Source organism: Tetrao urogallus (assembly GCF_951394365.1).
Source record: "Tetrao urogallus genome assembly, chromosome: 4".
Taxonomy (NCBI): Eukaryota; Metazoa; Chordata; class Aves; order Galliformes; family Phasianidae; genus Tetrao; species Tetrao urogallus.
Genome location: NC_136817.1, coordinates 49635015 through 49654162, shown reverse-complemented (window position 1 = coordinate 49654162; position 19148 = coordinate 49635015). Strand labels below are relative to the sequence as shown.

General features: G+C 40.3%; 1 protein-coding gene across 1 annotated transcript; it reads left to right on the top strand.

Annotated features, from left to right (window-relative positions):
- Window positions 1–769: 769 nt before the first annotated feature.
- KLF3 (KLF transcription factor 3) lies at window positions 770–16028 on the top strand (the record flags this gene model as incomplete). The annotated part of the gene is made up of 5 exons (XM_079534749.1): window positions 770–826; window positions 7325–7820; window positions 8183–8330; window positions 14545–14705; window positions 15847–16028. The coding sequence occupies 5 exons, from the start codon at window positions 770–772 to the stop codon at window positions 16026–16028; spliced, it is 1044 nt and encodes a 347-aa protein (XP_079390875.1).
- Window positions 16029–19148: the final 3120 nt, after the last annotated feature.

Below are 19148 nucleotides of genomic sequence, written 5' to 3'. Positions count from 1 at the left end.
CCTGGTAGTTACGTGGTGATACGCTGTGAGAAGCTAAATGCTTCTTTTTCAGGCAGTTTGAGATAAAGTAGAATTGGAAAAGTAATGTTGAACGCACTGTAGGAAAAAAGCCCACAACCAAAACTGCAGAGTGCATCCAACGATTGTTGAATTGTCAGTAAATTTATTATTGTAGGAAAATAACTTAGATATTAAGTATAATGTTAAGTCATTGCAGCATTTGGAATGTATGTCTCCAAATTAGTTCTGATGTTTCGTCTTCTTTTTTTTGCATTGATTCAGTGTCACTGCACATGAAGATTTTGGCTTTTCTGTCAGGACTCTTAGGAAAGAGATCTGCTTCAGAATCAGTTCACTATGTTACCAACTGTACAAGATTAATCTGAAGCTATAATGATGATGAGAAATCCATTGTATAAACTGTGATGCATTTATACATTGACAAATAATGAAAGATGAGAATGAAACTTGATATGCTGACATGAACAAGAAAATTTCACATTAACTTTCATTAATGTGAGCAGATGTCCCTTTTTTTTTTAACGGCAATTGGGAAAGAATAAACCTAACAGAAATATTTTAAATGAAGCTTTGTTAGATATTTAAGAAGTTATGCTAGAGATTAACAAATGCAGATGTTTATCTGGCAAAACATTAAGTTGTCTCCAGTTCAGAAAGCTGAAGTGGGTCTTTCCTGCAGCTTTCTAACACATTGTCTTTCCTTTGTAGGACAGGACATCACAGGCATTAGAAGAGGTGAATAAAGAAGATGCTAATGTTTGATCCAGTCCCTATCAAGCAAGAAGCCATGGACCCCATTTCAGTGGTAAGACTTTTAAGATATTCTAGCCATTATAATGATTCTAAAGTTTTTCCATCTGTACAATTAAACCAGGATTTTTCTAGGCTTTGTACTACCCTACAAAAAGCTGTAAAACTGTATTCTGGTTTTAGGTCAACTGGGTTCACATTTCTGCTATGCTTCATGAATCTATTGCCCCTAAATGACCTCTGCCTTTACTTCTGCTGATGTTCCCATCCACAGAGCAAAGGAGAGAACATCCAAGAACTCCTCACCCACACAGTGCTAATGTAATCACTTCAGGTCATGCTGTTGATGGAAGTGGATGAAAATTAAGCTGCCAGACTTCAGAGTGAATTGGAAAGAACCTGTGGTGTCAGTGTTACACCTTTGAACTAAATGAGCAGCTTCTCACCATCCTCTTCTCTTTTTCTCTTCTGGTCTTGACCACGCATGCCAGGGAGTAACTCAGTGCTTTAACCAACAGAAAAACCCTTACCAAAAAAAAAAACAAACCCCACTTTTTTCCTGGGTAAACTGGATTAATTCTCTCCCTTACCATGTGATCAGATGAGAAACAGAGCAGTGGAGGAGAAATGGGGAAAAAGAAAGGGAGGCCTGGCTTTTTTGTTGTAATTTTCCATTGGCTTGCTGTATTGCACCAGCTCAGCATAAATAAACAAGAGCAGGAGGAAAGCATAGCTGAGAAGGGACACAGGGAACTGTGGTGATTGAATGGTTAGAATTGCTAACCCACCAAAGATATCCTTCTTTTGGTCAAATCAGGTTCACTCTATGGCTGCTCAGTGCTAGAGTGAGGACAGAGAGGAGGGAATAGGACCTATCCTTTCATCAGCAGGCTGCAATAAGATCAGATTAAGTGTGATATGAAGCTGCACCTTAGAAAGGCTGATCGATTAACAGTGAGAAGTCAGTATACATAAATTAGCGTGCGTTAAATTCATGCTCTAAGTGGCATCTCTCAGTATATGGTTTGCTTACTTTTTATGTGAAATGTAGAATAATCGCCACCACATTGAGTGCATCTGAGAGCACTCTAATTTCTTCGGCGCTGCTAATGACGCTTTCTGAAAGTTAAATTTATATGCATTTTAAATTTCAAGTTTGACCTTCATGGGATTTATTTACTTTTAAGCAATGATAGACAAATAGTTGGCCTATTGGGTGTAAATGTATTGACAAATTCCAAATATTTGGGTCAAGGAAGAGCCTTAGTATTGACCACTTGATCTGTGACTTGGATCACACAGTTATTGCATGTCCTTGTTCAGATCAGCGATGATTCTCTGTTATTATCTAAGGATGTTCTGTGGCATTTGTCAGAGGCAGAAAGTGAGCCACTTCTGCAATAAAAGTGTTAATAAATAAGTGACAGTATCCTTAGAGATACCTTGTGCTGTTCTTTTGTACACATCTGCCTTCATTTCACAGCAGAGGTTCTGCAGTGGCCAATGTTTTACCAAATATGTATACCTTCCTCTTAGTTACTGCATAATGCTAGAATGCATAATGCAAAATGAAAGTAGGAAAACAAGGATCGTGAAACTTACCTGAAACAAAAGGAAGTTGTTTGAGTGTGGGTTCCCTCATGCAGATCACTCAGTTCTTCCTCAGTCTGAGGGGTGTTTGTTTCAACTTCTGTAGGCTCACAGGCTGCTGAGCCACAAGCCCTTGAGGCCCTTCTGGCTTCCCTGGTGCTGTTTAGTTGCACAGCTTCCTCTGAACCTTGCAGCCCAGCAGAAACTGCTCTGGAAGCACCTTTAAAGGTGAGGCAGGGGGAGAACATAGGACAGGCATTCCCAAGAATGTGAGTGTTGTTGAACATCATTTGAGGTGGTAGAAGGGAAGACAAACTGTTACAGCAGTGGTGGTTTTGTTTCTGGAACACAGGGTATACTGTGGGTTGATATAACCTGTAGATTTAAAATCAGGATATATTTTTATTCTGTCTGTCATTCTGATAGTATCGTTAGAGGTCAAACTCAATGAAACCTTTTGTGAATTATTGAATATTTTACCCGAACATACACTGTCTGTGGCTATAAAAGCTGCCTTTAAAGAATCCCATTAGTTGGGGTGGGAGAGGGAAACAAATTATAGCTTTGGCACCACTGTATTTCAGGGCGTGTGGCTGAAAGGATTAACTATGCTTCTCAAATGGCTGAAGCTTGCACCCACACTATTTCATCACTCTACCAACAGCCTGTACTGCTTATTGAATTGAATTACCAAGCAGATTTTATGATAGTTCTTAAAGAAATAGTGGCAGTTATCCGAATCGTACCTAAATGTTTTCTGTGAGGACTTTTTAAGCATTTGGATAAGTACCAGTAATTGTTTAGAGAAAGGAGTCACTTTTTGTGTATAAACATCTTTGAATTGAAAAACAGGATTTTTCTTCCTCTTCATCAGTTGAAAAAAACACATTTCATTCCTTTTTAAGGCAAAGTGCTATGTGCAGCATGAGGGACTGAGGTCTTACGGTAATGCGTGTTACTTAGCTAGTCCACTAGTGTGCTTTTTCATGTATTAGCTACTATTTGGATTAGACCCTGTTTTTCCTCTTCTATGGTACCAATTTGACAACTTGTGTAAGGGTGTAAGCAGGTTCTTCATCTGTTCCTGGTTTTGAAAGAGCCTAGCAAGATTGCAGTTAAATTCATAAGGGTATGTAATTTGTAAAACATAGGATTTGTTATCCTATACAATGTTTCAATAGTATAGGCAGTTTAATAAGAGTTTAGCAAACTCTGTTAGGCTAGTGCTTCATAATGTCTCTTTATGGAAGCAGCAGTCTTCTGGGGAGTGATGAGTGCTTTCGTTGTGTTCAACTGATCTTTTTTTTTCTGAATAGATTGTCAAGAGGAACTTGACTTCTCTTTTTGGAACTGCTAACTTGATTGTATGAACATAAGGATATTTTTGAACAACAATTCAAGAATATTAGGAATTGCTGTAACTTATGTTGCAGTTTCTTTGTGAGTTAAGTTGAACAAACAGCAACAATAGGGAAATGAACTGCTTAGTGAGGTCCAAGAGGGAAAGTGATCATAGCAAACATCAAAAAGACCTATATAATAGAGACTGTACAGGAATACACCTTGAATTACTACTCTTAATAGTAGCTTAATAGTGAGCTGCTGTAGTAATATACAATTCTTTGCCGAGACTTTCAGTAACAGCAGAATTTGTTGAGAAGTGAGAATTTGTTGGGTATTCTTAATCCAAGTCGTGCTGAAGGACATACGCTCTTAATTACAGTAGAAATCCAAGGAAAATGTGTTAAATATATCAGCTTAAATATTTTGTGCAGACTGAGCAATAATACCTTTTTTTAAGTTTTACATTGTTCCACAAGAATAATTCACGTGGGTACTAAGTGTTTCATATTTTCAATATAAGATACTTTGTGCTGTTGCAGATTTGGTCAGGATCTGATCAGGAAGGTGAGCTCAGTGGTGGTGAGTGATGAACACAACACACCAGGCAGTGCTCATGGGTGGAGAGAAACAGAAGTCTCTTTCCCTTCTCTCCCCCTTCCTGCCTTTCATAAATGCTTTAGGACATTCCTACAAAGTCTGATTAAGACAGGGTTAACTGTTCTCCTTGCTGTGTAATTGTCACTTGATCTGCTGACTTCAGCAGTGCTGTCTGTGCAGCTTTAGCCAGGCAGGTTCTGCTCTGGGCTGTGGTTAAACAGAGTCATTCATTACAGCTTTTACATTCATCCAGAACAAGCTGTGGTCCCAGGGGGAAGTTCTAGGATTGGTGAGAAAAGACTGCTCTTGCTGTGCATTAAATACACTCTTGGTTACTGCAGTCGGTGACATTTAGAAAACAACACAGTTGTCGTCAGGCTTTTCTTGTTTGCTGTTGTCAAAGCTCCCAGTTTACAGAGGGAAACTGAAATCTTTCTTAATCTCCCATCCCATATCCCCAGAGGGGTTTACTTCCCTGGCTAAGAAAGTGACCAACCAAATCTGAACAAATCTAAAGGCAATTGCTGAGTCCCAAGGAGATGGAAACTGGAGCTTTGCTTTGCTAGAAGATGCAGGAAGCTTAACTTTAAGGCCAGCAGGAAGATGGATCTGAGTGTGACCTACCGCAAACTAACAGTATTTCAAGTATGCTTCATAGTAGAAAGTGCAAAAGTGCATTCCAAGTAGGCTGTGATTGACAACAGAAGTACCACTTCAAGTGCTCTTTTTGTCTTTTTCACCTTTTCTGTAGTCAGCACCATTTTTGTATGCAGCACATACACGTACTGTAAATAATTATGTGAACAAATCAATTCAATAAATTCTTATTTGTTTTTTTTTGTTCTTGGATGTACAAGAGACATCTTTTTGCTTCTTTAGTTTGTGACAATCTTTACAACAGCAGTAATAAAATAATATTGTAATAACAATATTTTTTATAATAATAACAAAAATAATTTGTTGCACCACATTTTTCTATCACAACTTTATCTACTCTTCGGGTAGAAGCATGATATGACAGTTAAAACCTCTGCAGAAGGAAAGTTTAGAAAAATGATTCAGCTTCCCCCAACTGCCACAAGAAATAGCTGATGTTAAATCTGTGCCAGATTAATGACAACAATGGAAACTTCCTATGGAAAATAATGCAAGGCATGCAGGATAATGCCAAGTCCCTAAAATAGTCCCTTTTAAAATATAGTTATCTTCTCCCCAATTCTTCGAAAGTATTTCTTGCTCATGTAAATGTATTTTACTTAACCTTTCCAGTTTACAGGTCTCTGCACAATACTTTAACGGTTTGTTAGCTTTTCAACAGACGTTTAGTGTTAAAGAACTGAAAGAGGTTGACTGGTTAACCAGTAAGGTTACAGCTTGGAAATGCTTTGTTCTTTAATCCGTTCAGTGACCAGAAACATTCCTGAAGATTTAGACGACACAGTCTTTTTCCTTTCTAGTATTCTTGCAACTTTCTAAGCTGTAGGGTTCAGAGGAGTGCACTTGTGCAAGATCTGTAAGGCTCCATTGTGAATGAATTCATGCGTGCTGTGGTACACAGAGCTCTGTAAGTCACAGGAGTTTGTTATTTTCAGGCAGCTGTTACTGAAATATAAGAGGACTTCAGTGGAATGAAAGTGCACATTCACCTGAATGTGGACATGCTTTGTAAAACAAAGTAGATTTTCCTATGTGATCGTCTTTGACAAACTTGCAGAACTGTAAATACACTGATGTACCGTGGTTCAAAACTTACACAGGTCACTGAAGCAGAGTAGACTCTGAACTGTGGACCAACAGCCGTAATTTTAACAGACGTATTTGCGGTCATTTATCCGTTTAGAGTGGTATTTTTTGCCTGTGCTCATAACTTGATCAGTAGTTGGTTGACACTAAATATCATCAAGTTTTAATCCCTATCAGTATTCTGTGGTCTTCATCTTTTAGAATTCAAATAAATTCAGTGTTGCTTGACACAGTAGTGGTGGCATACCCTCAGAGCTTGTATTACCCAGCATTGTGTGCAGTAATGGCATTTTTACAGAATTCTGCAGAGCCAATTACCATGAAAGATGAACACATACATGAATTGAATTTGTAAGTCATAAAAAGATGAATTAAATTAAGTTTCAACATTTTGATGTATTATGTACTGTTTGAAGATCAATTTATTTGTGCTGTTTTATTTGAAAATAGTGTTAGTTACAGGTATTTTGTGGAATCAGTTTTGTTGATTCTCATCACAATACATGAATATAGCAGGAAAAAATAATGTTTTCTGAACTCACTGTTTCAAAAAACAACTGGAAAGAAAAAAACACATTGGTGTCATTTTGCAGTAATACCTGTGGTTAACATTGACAGTTACAATCAGATAAATGTCCTTTACAAGGGAAACAGAGGCAAACTGAGAGACGTACTGCTAGAAGTTTTCTCTCTAAGAAGAAATGTTTTGAAAAGTTACCTAAATGTTTGTGTAGATACATGGTGATTTTATACCATCTGTTATATTCACATTATTTAGTAAACAACCACAGTTTTAAACACTTTTAAAATGTAAAGTTGATCTGGATAGTTGTTTAATAATACTGTATTCTGCAATGAATGTTAATACCTCGTGGTTTGCAAAAACTATTTTTACTGAAATGTGGAGATTATTATGCAGGTTAGGATTAGTTTTGGATTTTAAATGCTCCCGTGAAGAGAACTGCTGACTTCCATAAGCAGCAGGAATAGTACATCAAAAGCAGTATTGTGGTGAGGAGAAAGTTGTTGAATAAGCTTTGATGATCTGTTTTCATCATCTGCGTTGCTTCTGAAACAGTGACTTTGTATGTGAGTAGCTTCCTTCAAGTGAAATTTGATGTTTTATTTCATTCACTTTTGTTTAGAAAATATATTGAAATGCTTTCTGAAAACCTTCATCTTGCCTCAGTTTATTAGCCATTGTTCTTTTTCAGCAGTAATTTTATGCGTGTTGGTTCATTATTTGTTTTTCTTTATTTTTTTCTGCTTTTTCTGACAGTCATACCCATCCAATTACATGGACCAAATGAAGCCAAACAAATACAGCGTCATTTATTCTGCACCAAGCATGTTGCACAATAAATTCTACTCAAACCCTGACAGACTGTCGAATGGAATCCAGATGGAGCCAGTAGACCTTACAGTGAACAAGCGAAGCTCACCGCCTTCGGCTGGCAGTTCTCCTTCACCTTTAAAATTTCAGACTGTGCATAGGAGAACTTCCCCTGGATTGACTCTGTCCTCACCCAGCTCTCCCATCAGTAAATTCACACCATCACCTCCAGGAGTACAGCCGTTATCCATGCCTATAACAATCCCTCCTGTAATGGCTGCTGCTCTTTCCCGCCACGGACTGAGAAGCCCTGGGATACTCCCGGTCATTCAGCCTGTTGTTGTCCAGCCAGTTCCTTTCATGTATGCTCCCCATCTCCAGCAGCCCATCATGGTATCTACAGTCCTTACAGATGAAATGGAAAGTCCAAGCAGCATGCAAGGTTGGTGCTGTCAGAGTTGTGTTTTTTGTCCTCTCGTACTGGGAAAATGACTATATATCCATTTTCTAAAATACACTAATTATACACGTATAATTCACTATGTAAATATTTCATGAAACTTAGCAGGGTTGCATTCAGTTGCACTTAAAACGTGCGTAAAAGTTGTTTGTCATGGTAGATCTACTGAGATTTGAACTGATGAAAAAGTGAATTGAAATTCTTTTCATCATAGTTCATCAGGACAGAAATACAAAACCTTCCAGTTTTAGTATTAACTACAGATTCTTAGGTGTATCTTTTATTTATGTGGCTCTTCATGTTTTTGATATGTTGTCTTCCATCTCTGACCTTCCCCCACACAGTGCCTGTTATTGAGTCCTTCGAGAAGCCTGCTCTGAAGAAAGCAATTAAAGTAGAACCGGGAAGCGAACCAGCGAAGACTGACTTCTATCCTGAACGAATGTCACCTCCAATGACCTCATTGTCTCCCCAGGAAGTAATGCTGCAAGAGTAAGTAATTTAACAGTAGTTCCCAAATCAGCAAAGTAACGAAATGCAGTTCAGTGCAATATTTAACTAATTTTAAGGAACGAGATAGAAAGTTGCTGTGCTTATAATAAAATCCAGAAAAACTTTCTCCCCATTGTGAGATGCAGTTTCAGCTTTTGCTCTCTTTCATCATACATAGATGTGTATTTCTACATAGCAACCACATTTCTAAAGTAATGTTGGTTCCAATCCTACAATTCACTGGATGTGGAACTGCAATAAGCTAGTGATATCTTTATGTAAAACCAGCAACAAACTAGAAAAATATTTCAAAAACATTTAATACTGATCTCAGTATTTATACTATCTAAAATACCCTTCCTTAAAAATATTCCTGTGACTTACTTGGTGGACCTCTTCATCTTCTAAAAAATGTTAGAATCATACAATCATAGAATCACAAGGTTGGAAACAACCTATAAGATCATCTAGTTAAACCGTCTCCTCATCACCATTGCCACCACAAGCACTAAACCACATCACGCAGCACGTCATCCAGACACCTCTTGAACACTGCCAGGGACGGCAACTCTACCACCTCCCTGGCAGCCATTCCAGTGCCTGACCAGTCTGTGAGAGAAAAAGTTCTTCCTTATGTCCAACCCAAACCTCCTCTGATACAACTTACGGCCATTTCCCCGTGTCCTGTTCGTTGCCTGGGAGAAGAGGCCAAATCCCTCTTCACCACAACCTCCCTTCAGGAGGTTGTAGATTGCAGTGAGGTTCTCCCCTGAGCCTCCTCTTCTCCAGACTGAACAATCCCAGCTCCCTCAGCCGCTCCTCATAAGGTTTGTGCTCCAGACCCCTCACCAGTTTTGTTGCCCTTCTCTGGACACGCTCCAGGACCTCAATGTCTTTCCTGTAGTGAGGAGCCCAAAAGTGAACGCAGTACTTGAGGTGCGGTCTCACCAGTGCTGAGTAGAGGGGGATGATCACCTCCCTGCTCCTGCTGGCCACACTATTTCTAATGCAGGCCAGGATGCCGTTGGCCCTCTTGGCCACCTGGGCACAGTGTCAGCTCATGTTCAGCCGAGCATCAGCCAACACCCCCAGGTCCTTCTCTTCTTCACACTCATCCAGCCACTCATCCCCAAGCCTATACCGCTGCATGGGGTTGTTGTGCCCAAAGTGCAGGACCTGACACTTGGCCTTGTTGAACCTCATCCCATTCACCTCAGCCCAGCGATCCAGCCTGTCAAAATCCCTCTGAAGGGCCTCCCTGCCCTCAGGCAGATCGACACCACCTCCCAGCTTGGTGTCATCTGCAAACTTACTGAGGGTGCACTCAATCCCCTCATCTAGGTCATCAATAAAGTTATTAAACAAGATGGGCCCCAGTACCGACCCCTGGGGGACACCACTCGTAACAGGTCACCAGCTGGACTTAACTCCATTAATCACTACCCGCTGGGCACAGCCCTCTAGCCAGTTCCTTACCCAAAGAAGGGTGCACCTATCCAGGCCACAGGCAGCCAGTTTCCCCAGAAGAAGCCTGTGAGGGACCTTGTCAAAGGCTTTGCTGAATAGACTATATCAACGGCCCTTCCCTCATCTATCATACTAGTCACCCAGTCATAGAAGGAGATGAGGTTGGTCAAGTACCACCTGCCTTTCATGAATCCATGCTGGCTGGGCCTGATCCCCTGGACACCACGCACATGCCGTGCAATCTCATCCAAGATGATTTGCTCCATAACTTTCCCTGATACCGAGGTCAGGCTAACAGGCCTATAGTTCCCCGGATCCTCCTTATGGCCCTTCTTGAAGATGGGAGTCAACATCAGCAAGCCTCCAATCCTCTGGGACCTCATCAGTCAACCAGGAGCACTGATAGATGGCTGAGAGGGGCTTAGCCACTCTCCATCACCCCTGCCAGCTCCCTCTGCACCCAAGGGTGCAGCCCATCCGGTCCCATGGACTTGCGACAGTCCAGATGGAGGAGAAGCTCTCTGACTGTCTCCACCTGAATCGCTGGGGGCATATTCTGAGCAGCGTCCCAGACTTGCAGATCAGGGCATAAAAAGCCCAGAGGATAACTGATCTGGCTATTAAAGGCAAATGTAAAGAAGGCATTGAGGGCCTCAGCCCTCTCTTTGTCCTCAGTGGCCACATTCCCTGCTGCATCAAGTGTAGGATGAGAATTATCTTTGATTCTTCTTTTGCCGTTAATATATTTATAAAAGGATTTTTTATTGTCTTTTAATGCAGTGGCCAACCTGAGTTCAAGTTGGGCTTTCACCTTCCTAACTTCCTCCCTGCATACCTTAGCTACTTCTTCGTAATCTCCCCAAGTAGCCTGTCCCTTCTTCCAGAGGACATAGACTCTCTTTTTCTGCCTGAGTCTCAGCAGTAGTTCCCGGCTCATCCACACTGGTTGTCTTCCCCTACGGCTTGCCTTACTGCACTCAGGGACAGCTTGTTCTTGTGCCTTTAAGATTTCTGTCTTGAGGAGCGTCCAGGCTTCCTGGGCCTCTTCACCCTTGAGAAGTAACTCCCAAGGGAAGACAGAGTCCTTATGTTGCAATGACTTCCGTTGTTTCCCAGCAGTCTGCTCAGCTCTTTCAAGTTCAAATTCTGCAGCAACTACAGCAGTTGCAGCTTTTAGCTTTTTATTATTTAAAAAAATAGACAAATCATTCAAGTTGGCAATTCAGTGGAAAGAAAACCCTCAGGTGTACAAGTTCTTTGTCTATCCACTGAAGTTCCTTGCTTACCTGAGGCCAGTGTTTTGGGATTTGCAGTTTAAGTAGTTCCTGAAGGTCTCTCTCTTCCCCCTCAGCCACTTGTTTCCAGGCAAGTACTGATACAGCTGTTACTGAGATCACTGCTGATCTGTCCAGGTTTAAAACAGTAGAAGGCAGAGCAGGGGCTAGGCAGAAGAAATGAGGTCTGGGAAGAAACTTTTTGATGTTGATGGAAACATTCTTAGGCAGTACCTGATGGACCATGGCTATGCTTCCATCTACTGTTTCCATTTGGAGAATTAGGCCAGCTTACCAAAACCATGGGACTGTCCAAGTCCTGGCTCACCTTTCAGCAGGCATTGCTCTGGACTTGCACGCTGTCTACTGGTGTGGCATTTCGTGTGCAGTGAACTCGTTGCCAGCTAGTTTTTGTAGACAGTATGCTGTTTATTTAGAAGTAAGCTTGCTTGTTCTATTACAAGAAAACTGTAAATATCCATGTTTACCAGATGGATACTTAACTTCCCTAAGAGCTTTCCACTCACAGCAGCCAGGTCTGTCTGTACTTGGACCTAACTTCTGCAGGGTTAGGGCAACCAAACGCTGTGCTTCACCTTTGTCTCTTGTTAGGCCTCTTGAATAAGAGCAGACCAGCAAGGGCTGTTCCTGACTTACAGCACACCCTTCCTCTTGGGCTGAGACTTCTGTAGACTTGTCACCTGCATTAGTGATTTGCATTAATTATTTCCCTGTGAGACCAGTTTCCACAGGAAATCCATCCGCTGAGCAAAGAGTATAACATTCAACAAGAAGTATAAGAAGCATTGGTACATTGTCTGTTATGTTGTTCCTAAGCATCTTCTCTGCTTGACCATGCAGGAGCATTCTGTTTATGGAGACACAGTCCTTATGTTGCAATGACTTCCGTTGTTTCCCAGCAGTCTGCAGAACTGCAGTTCTTGCTCAGCTCTTTCAAGTTCAAATTCTGCAGCATCTACAGCAGTTGCAGCTTTTAGCTTTTTATTATTTAAAAAAATAGACAAATCGTTCAAGTTAAAAGATGAGACTTAAACGTCTGTAAAATTTCCTGTTGTCTCACAGCATCATCAGCCGCTCTCTGCATTATGAGGTCTAATTACACAATTTCTTATCATTTTTCTTGGATTCCAGCTGTCCAAAGTATGCTATTCAGACAGAGAGAGGTTATATTAAAGAGACTTATGTGTCTCTCAGTTTCATTTTTAAGTAACTGATTTTACATTAACTTTGGTTTTAGGCTGATGAATTACGTACATAATTTTGCTGGCATTTCTGTAGATATTTCAAGACTTGCCAGCACATTTGATAAGTGAAGCAACTGTACAATTGTTTCCAAAATCAAACTTAAAGTAAAAAAATCTGTCAAGTATAAGAAGCCTGATTAGTTCTTTTTTCTTGCAAGCATGAGTGTTGAAGTCTAACTTACACTTCCAGTGCACTGTGATCTGCTGGTAAAGAAGAAAAAATCTTGCTAAAATCGTAAAATGATTTTTGGAAGGTAACTGTTAAATAATGATGCTTACCTGATGAGAATTGCATGGATTTCTATCTTGCATAAGAAGAAATTGAAGAAGGGGCTGTGATTTATTATTGACAGTTGTTTAGTTTTTACCTCTGATTTCTGACATTATATAAACCATTTTTTAAAGTGCCCCTCCCCCACATCTGAATATTGTTAACATTCTGTAGTCTTGGCAGCCTCCTTTCCTCCAAAGGGAAAATGAGACAGAGACGGATATTCACCGTTTTATTTATGTACTCTTAGGTCATGAACACAAACAACATACAGTCAGTGCCTTTTGCTCCATTTTTCCAGCTGTTACCATGTCCAAAACCAAGTCTACTTGCTGTGCTAAGTCAGATATTATCCAGAAAGACTGGTGTGCAGTTGCATTAAAACTGAGCATTGCTTTAGAGAAGCTTGTCATTAGAAGCTCAAAACCTGCCTTTCTTATTGAAGAGTGTGTACATCTGTGTCTAAAATCATCGCCTGGGGTTTCCTGCCATTACAGTATTTTTAGCCAGATTTATTGTGTACTTGAAGAGTATGTCAATCAGCAGTAGCAGAAACACCCATGGAGCAGAATTTGGCTCCCAGTCTGAAGCTGGTAGCTGTAATAACAGAAGAATACCGGAGTGAAACTTTTCTCACGTCAGTAATTTCCACCTTGCTACTGTGGAGATTAATAGAAATTAATCTCCTACTTTTCTTGTTCAATTATGCACAAAATTTTCTTTGCTGTGCCTGATGTCTTTTTTACATTTTACCAAAGGACCTGTACATGCCTATAGTTTTGCTATGAGAAGCAGTCATGCAGAGTTTCTGAAAAACAAGCCCTAGAAGAACTTGGTTGAAGTATCAAAGACTCCTCAGATAGTGATTTTTAATATAAATCCGTTGGTAAAGAAATTTGGAACACTGTCACAGAGGAAGGAGTGGAAGCGTAGAAAGCTTCTCTCTATCAGATGGAGGAGCTGGTCTTACCGCAGGGAGCACAAGTATCTGCACTTTATGTATTAAACTTCAGCTACAGGCTAAAAAATACATCAGAAGTATCAATATGGATCTGGTGATTGGCTGGAAAATGCAGCTTTGTGAGGTTGCAGGACTTGCAATGCTGCTTGCAGTTCTGTCACCTCCTTTTCTAGCATTAAGATGGAAGAAAGAATCAAGGTTCTGCCCAATTCTGCAGTCAGCTTGTTAAAATATCAGTAGTTTATGAGTATTACATCTTTTAGGATGGGTTTTTGGAGGCACAAATGTTTATACTTTATTTTTTATAGAGGTCTGTAGGCCCTCGCCCCATGTCTTACCTGCCTTGTACCTGTGGGCTTCAAAGAGAAAAGTGATGTTTATGAAGGTGGAGATCTAACTTCAGACATCCTGTGGGTGTGTCACCCAGGCTAAACTCTGCTTTTAGGAATTGACGTCAGTGGTACAGGGAGGCCGCACCCTCCTGCCAGCACCAAACAGGAAATTCTTAATTACTCTGTAAAGGAGTGGCTGGAACAATAAAGATTGAGTTCTGCTTTGAAAGCCTGGAGATACAATTCCTTTAATCGTATGGAATAGCTGTTTCCAATTACAGGCCAATTAGCTGCCTTTTAAGGCAGAAGAAAAACTGCAAATAAATAAACAGAAGTTCGCTGTGAACTCATAGATTAAAAACCCTGGGTTTTTCTGAAAGCCTGGATTTGGAGAGGTTTTTTCCTTTCTAAGTTTAAAAAAAGCTGGTAGAAATGGCTACATTGTGCCACAATGTAAGTGAATACTTACAACTATTACTGCTAGAATGCATGAAATTTGTTGAAGCCTCTTGAATTTTTCGACATGCCTGTAATGCTGTTCTTTTTGCCAAGAGACAGCGTAGTAGTGAATATGGGACTCTGTGATGGATCATAGTAACTGAGGTTTGCTGTGCTAAATGTTTCTCATTTTTAACACTGAACAGGAATCACCCTTCGGTTATAGTTCAGCCAGGAAAGAGACCTTTGCCAGTGGAGTCGCCAGACACGCAAAGAAAACGCAGAATACATCGGTGCGATTATGAAGGCTGCAACAAGGTCTACACTAAAAGCTCCCATCTGAAGGCTCACAGAAGAACCCATACAGGTTTGAGCATGCTATGTTTTTCTTTCATCAAGTCTCTGGTAAAACTGTAGATTATGATTTTAATTCATATTATTTACCAGGTATAAAAAACAAAAAACAGTTTCGGCAGTATTCTGAATATAATTACAGGCTGAGCAAAAGAGGGAATGAAGCAGGAAAAAGCCGTAAGAAGAGACTGTAAGCTAATGCAAGATCATTCTGTATGCTTTACATTCACTGGCTCTTTGCTCATTTTCTGTCCAATTGCTTGCAGATTACTCATGCTGCACACCCTGTAAGCACCAAATCAGTTCACATTACACTACCACACCTCTTACATCACTGTTAAATTTGACTGAGACTTCCATGGGAGTAGCCAGTTTGCAAAAGTCTGGACTGTGTGCCAAATACATACAGACCTGGTTCATGTGGACATGCTAACCATGGTCTAGTAGAGCTCTTTTCTGAGTGGGCGTTATCCCCACCTCAGCTCTCCACAGAGAGATTTATCGTGGCACACTGATGGCATGTATTAATGTATGTACAGCCAAGATTTTTGCAAATCTGAGAGATGCTTTTAGGTGAGATTAGGCAGTTCATGTCTATCTTACATCTCTACACAAGCCAAACCTTTACCTATTTAGCTGCACAATGCTGTGAAATAGAATGAGAATCCAATATTAGGAAAGAGTTATTAAGAAAGATTTTAAGTTGAGCTATCTGTGGCAGAGATACAGTTAATACATACTTTGGTAATTGTAAGAGGTAACTATGAGATGGTAACTATGAGATTTCTGCCAGCTGTGCTGATTGACAACACCAATCCTTTCCCCCACTAATCTACCACAGGAGGTCCTGGTTTTGAAAATACTCAAATAAATGCTTAAGCCTTCACACTTCTAGGCTTAGTGAGGAAAAACAAGCACTAATACAGCAGAAAGAGGAGCAGAGAGACAAAAACAAGAATAGGTTGTGGCAGGAAATAATTCTTTTATCTGTTAACATTGCACAGTGCAGAACACTCTGCCAGCCTGTTGCTGGTGGAAGGCTTTTCGAGTAAGCTTAAAACTACATGATGAAACTTGACAGGGCAAGAGGATAAACCTGTCAAGTAACGGATGTATTTGTATCTTAAAGCCTGTTTCTCTGTTTCTTTCTTCAGGTGAAAAACCATACAAATGCACTTGGGAGGGATGCACGTGGAAGTTCGCTCGTTCTGATGAACTAACGCGGCATTTCCGCAAGCATACGGGAATCAAACCTTTTCAGTGCCCAGACTGTGACCGTAGCTTTTCTCGTTCGGACCATCTTACTCTTCACAGAAAACGTCACATGCTAGTCTGAGTGTCTTCTGCCCCCGACTCCTGTCAACATTTTTTTTTTTACACATGCATTTTAATTCGAGTTCAGCTGGTCTGAATCTCTGTAGTTTATACCATTAAAAGCTTACATATGGTCAGTACTAGATGTTATCTAACCCTTCGATGTCCTTGCCACGGGTCAGACCTAAAGAATGTGAACAATTGTTTTGTTTTGTTTTGTTTTTCTTTCTCCTGGGGATGCTAAGCAAACCCTTTCTTCAGAGAGTGTGTTTAATGTATTCCATTGTGAATAAGGGAATTTGTAAACAAACAGCTTTTGTTGGTTTCTTCATATAATCAACCCAGTGTATACTGATAAACTAGTAGATGTTATTGAGTATCCAAAATGCTCATCCTTGGCAGAGACATTGTTTATGTGCCCTGTGCAAGGCATACTCTCATTTTATGCTCAGCAATGCAATGAATGGACTTCCTCAACCTTGCTGATTTCTGCAGTATAATTAATACAACAGTTTTAGAAAGACACCTGATTTAGAAATCCCCTCTGCCCAAACAGTGGGTAACACTGTAGAAGTAAATCTAAGCAATATACTTTACAGAAAGATTGAGTCACAGTATCACCTCAGTCAAGAAGAAAAATTAGGAGAAATTGGTCTGTACATAACACTGTGCATCTAAACCAATGCCATCTGTCCTTTGTATTATAGCATAGTATTCAACCATGTTTTTATTGCATACTGCCCTGGTGGATTTGTTAAATGAAGATCTTGTGTGACACTGTATGTCTGTTTTCTGTGCAACTGAGTGGATGGAACATACACGGTACTCTCCTATAACATGGCATTAAAAGATATTCATAGAAACCTTCCACACCTCATTCCAGGATTATAGACTGTCCCTCTGTAATCATTCCCTTATGTTTCCTCTAAATAATTTTTTTCTCCTTACTGTACCTCAGAAAATAGAAATCATCATGTCAGAAATGCTCCAATGTATTGTTGTAAGTGCCACTTTAATACACTACAGTATTTTGAAATATTAATATTTTAATCACAAAATGGCATCAAATATGAAGCACTTCTGTGATAAACTGAGTCACGTATCTGGTTAAAAGTATGTGCCAGATCATCCATTTGACAGCTCTGATCTGTGGCTCTGGTATTCTCGCAGTGCTCAGTAGATGGAGCTTCCCTTGTGGATGCATCCATCGCATTAAAACGTGTCACCAACTCCCATGTCAGTAGTAAACACAATTGCTCAAATACAAGCAAACTGAATTCAGACAACCAGCTGATCTTAGCAATGTTCCAGTACTTGGAACTTTTCCACAGGAGGGAGGGTTTCTCTCTATTAGCTGTCAGGTTCTGTGGTACTAAAAAGAAACAGGATCTGTTTGTCTAGACTTGAGCAACTGTTGAGTGTTTGTTCTTCACCCTGTGTGAGGTGAACATAATTGTGTGCCATATAAACTTGGTAAAAATCAGATCTTCCTTTGTCTCAGAAAGCCCCACTGGAAAACAGGGCCGTGGGGAGGAGGTTTGCGGAGTCCTCCAGGAGGAGTCAGGTTGGAGGTCCATCCTCAGGTGGGTACCTCAGGACCTGTGGAGAGCAACGCTGGGCTGCGTTGTGGGGAGTCCAAGAGCAGCAGGCTGAAATCATCTGCAGGTGCACAGCTGGAACGTGAGGAGCCTTCCACATTTGCTTCCTTGTTGGTGGGGTTTCCAGCTCACCTTGGGTACCCATGAGTGGAGAGAGAGGAGATCTGTTCTTAGAGAAAAATGTTCATAGTGGTTGCTATAAAATGCAAACTATTGCTCAAATTGTGTAGCAAATCTTACATATGTGAATATGAAACTGTCAAGTTTATTTAAGGAACATCTGTGCTCTGCAAAGGGCAGAATGGGGATTACCATGGCTAAGGCAATTCTGCACCTTTTATAAAGAAAATCTTCAGGCTCTTTATGTTGCCATGCATCCTCAGGACCTAGGGCTTGACTGATCCATTCAGAACCGAAAAACTTCGAAAACCAATTGGTCCTTTTCTGTCTGACTACTCCGTTACTAGCACTGATGAACATGCAGGAAAGAGATTGCTGTTAATGAGCAACTGGTTTAAAATTGTGCTTTATCATTGGATTTTTATCTTTTATTTTTGGAGTGAGCAATGTCATAGGGAGTCAGACTTAGCTTCACTTGCAAGACTCCAGGTAGTGATGGTGGTTCATCGACATTGAGCTGTCACTGGCAGAGGGCAATGTGGAACTGCTATAGCATCAAATACAAGCATACAGCTATGTGGTATCCTGGGATAAAAACAATTCTCGGCCTGTTCAAGGGCACAGAAAGAGGTGAGATCCTATTGACCCACAAGTGGATTAAGGACGACGGATCCCATGTTTAGCTTAACAAATTGAAATGCCTGGGATTTAGGATGATAAAGCAGCATTTCTTTCCAATACTCTTCTTTTAAGGTTTTCACATTTATTTTTTAATAGAAATCTAAAATACCATAGAGGCGTCCTTTAATTTGCCTATGTACCTTTTTCCTGAAAATATTTATGGTAATGGTGGAGATGGAGACAGCAGAGATGCAATAGAACTTTTAAGTGTGTTTAGCTATGTGCCTTGTGATTTAGGACACCAGAAATTTAAATATTAAATATAAATATTTCAGACTGTTTCAGGTAAATGCTTTGTAGGATTTTCACTTGGTCTGTGGGTGTCTGTGGAATGTCAAAGAAGCCACATGTGCATAGGCTTTCATCTTTCAGCTGAAAACGCGCGTTTACATCTTCTGTGGCTCCTTGACTTGTAGCAAATTTTGGTTTGAGGGCTGTTGTGAAATTTTTTAAACCACACGACTAAATACTTTTAATAAAACAGTAAATTCCATGTATGGCTTAAAGAGAGGCCTGTTTAGATAATGAGACAGACTAATCCTGCAAAGGTGACTACCTTAAAAAGAAAATCACTAGCAGTGCTGCACTGTGCAGTGAGTAACAAATGATACTGCTCCTGCTTCATCCTTTTGTTATAATGTTTTACTGGGTTCTGTGACAATCCCAAAAAGCTCAGCAGGTGTTATGGTGTGGTTTTATTTAAATATAACTGCCATTCTGCAGCAATATTTCTAATGCCACAT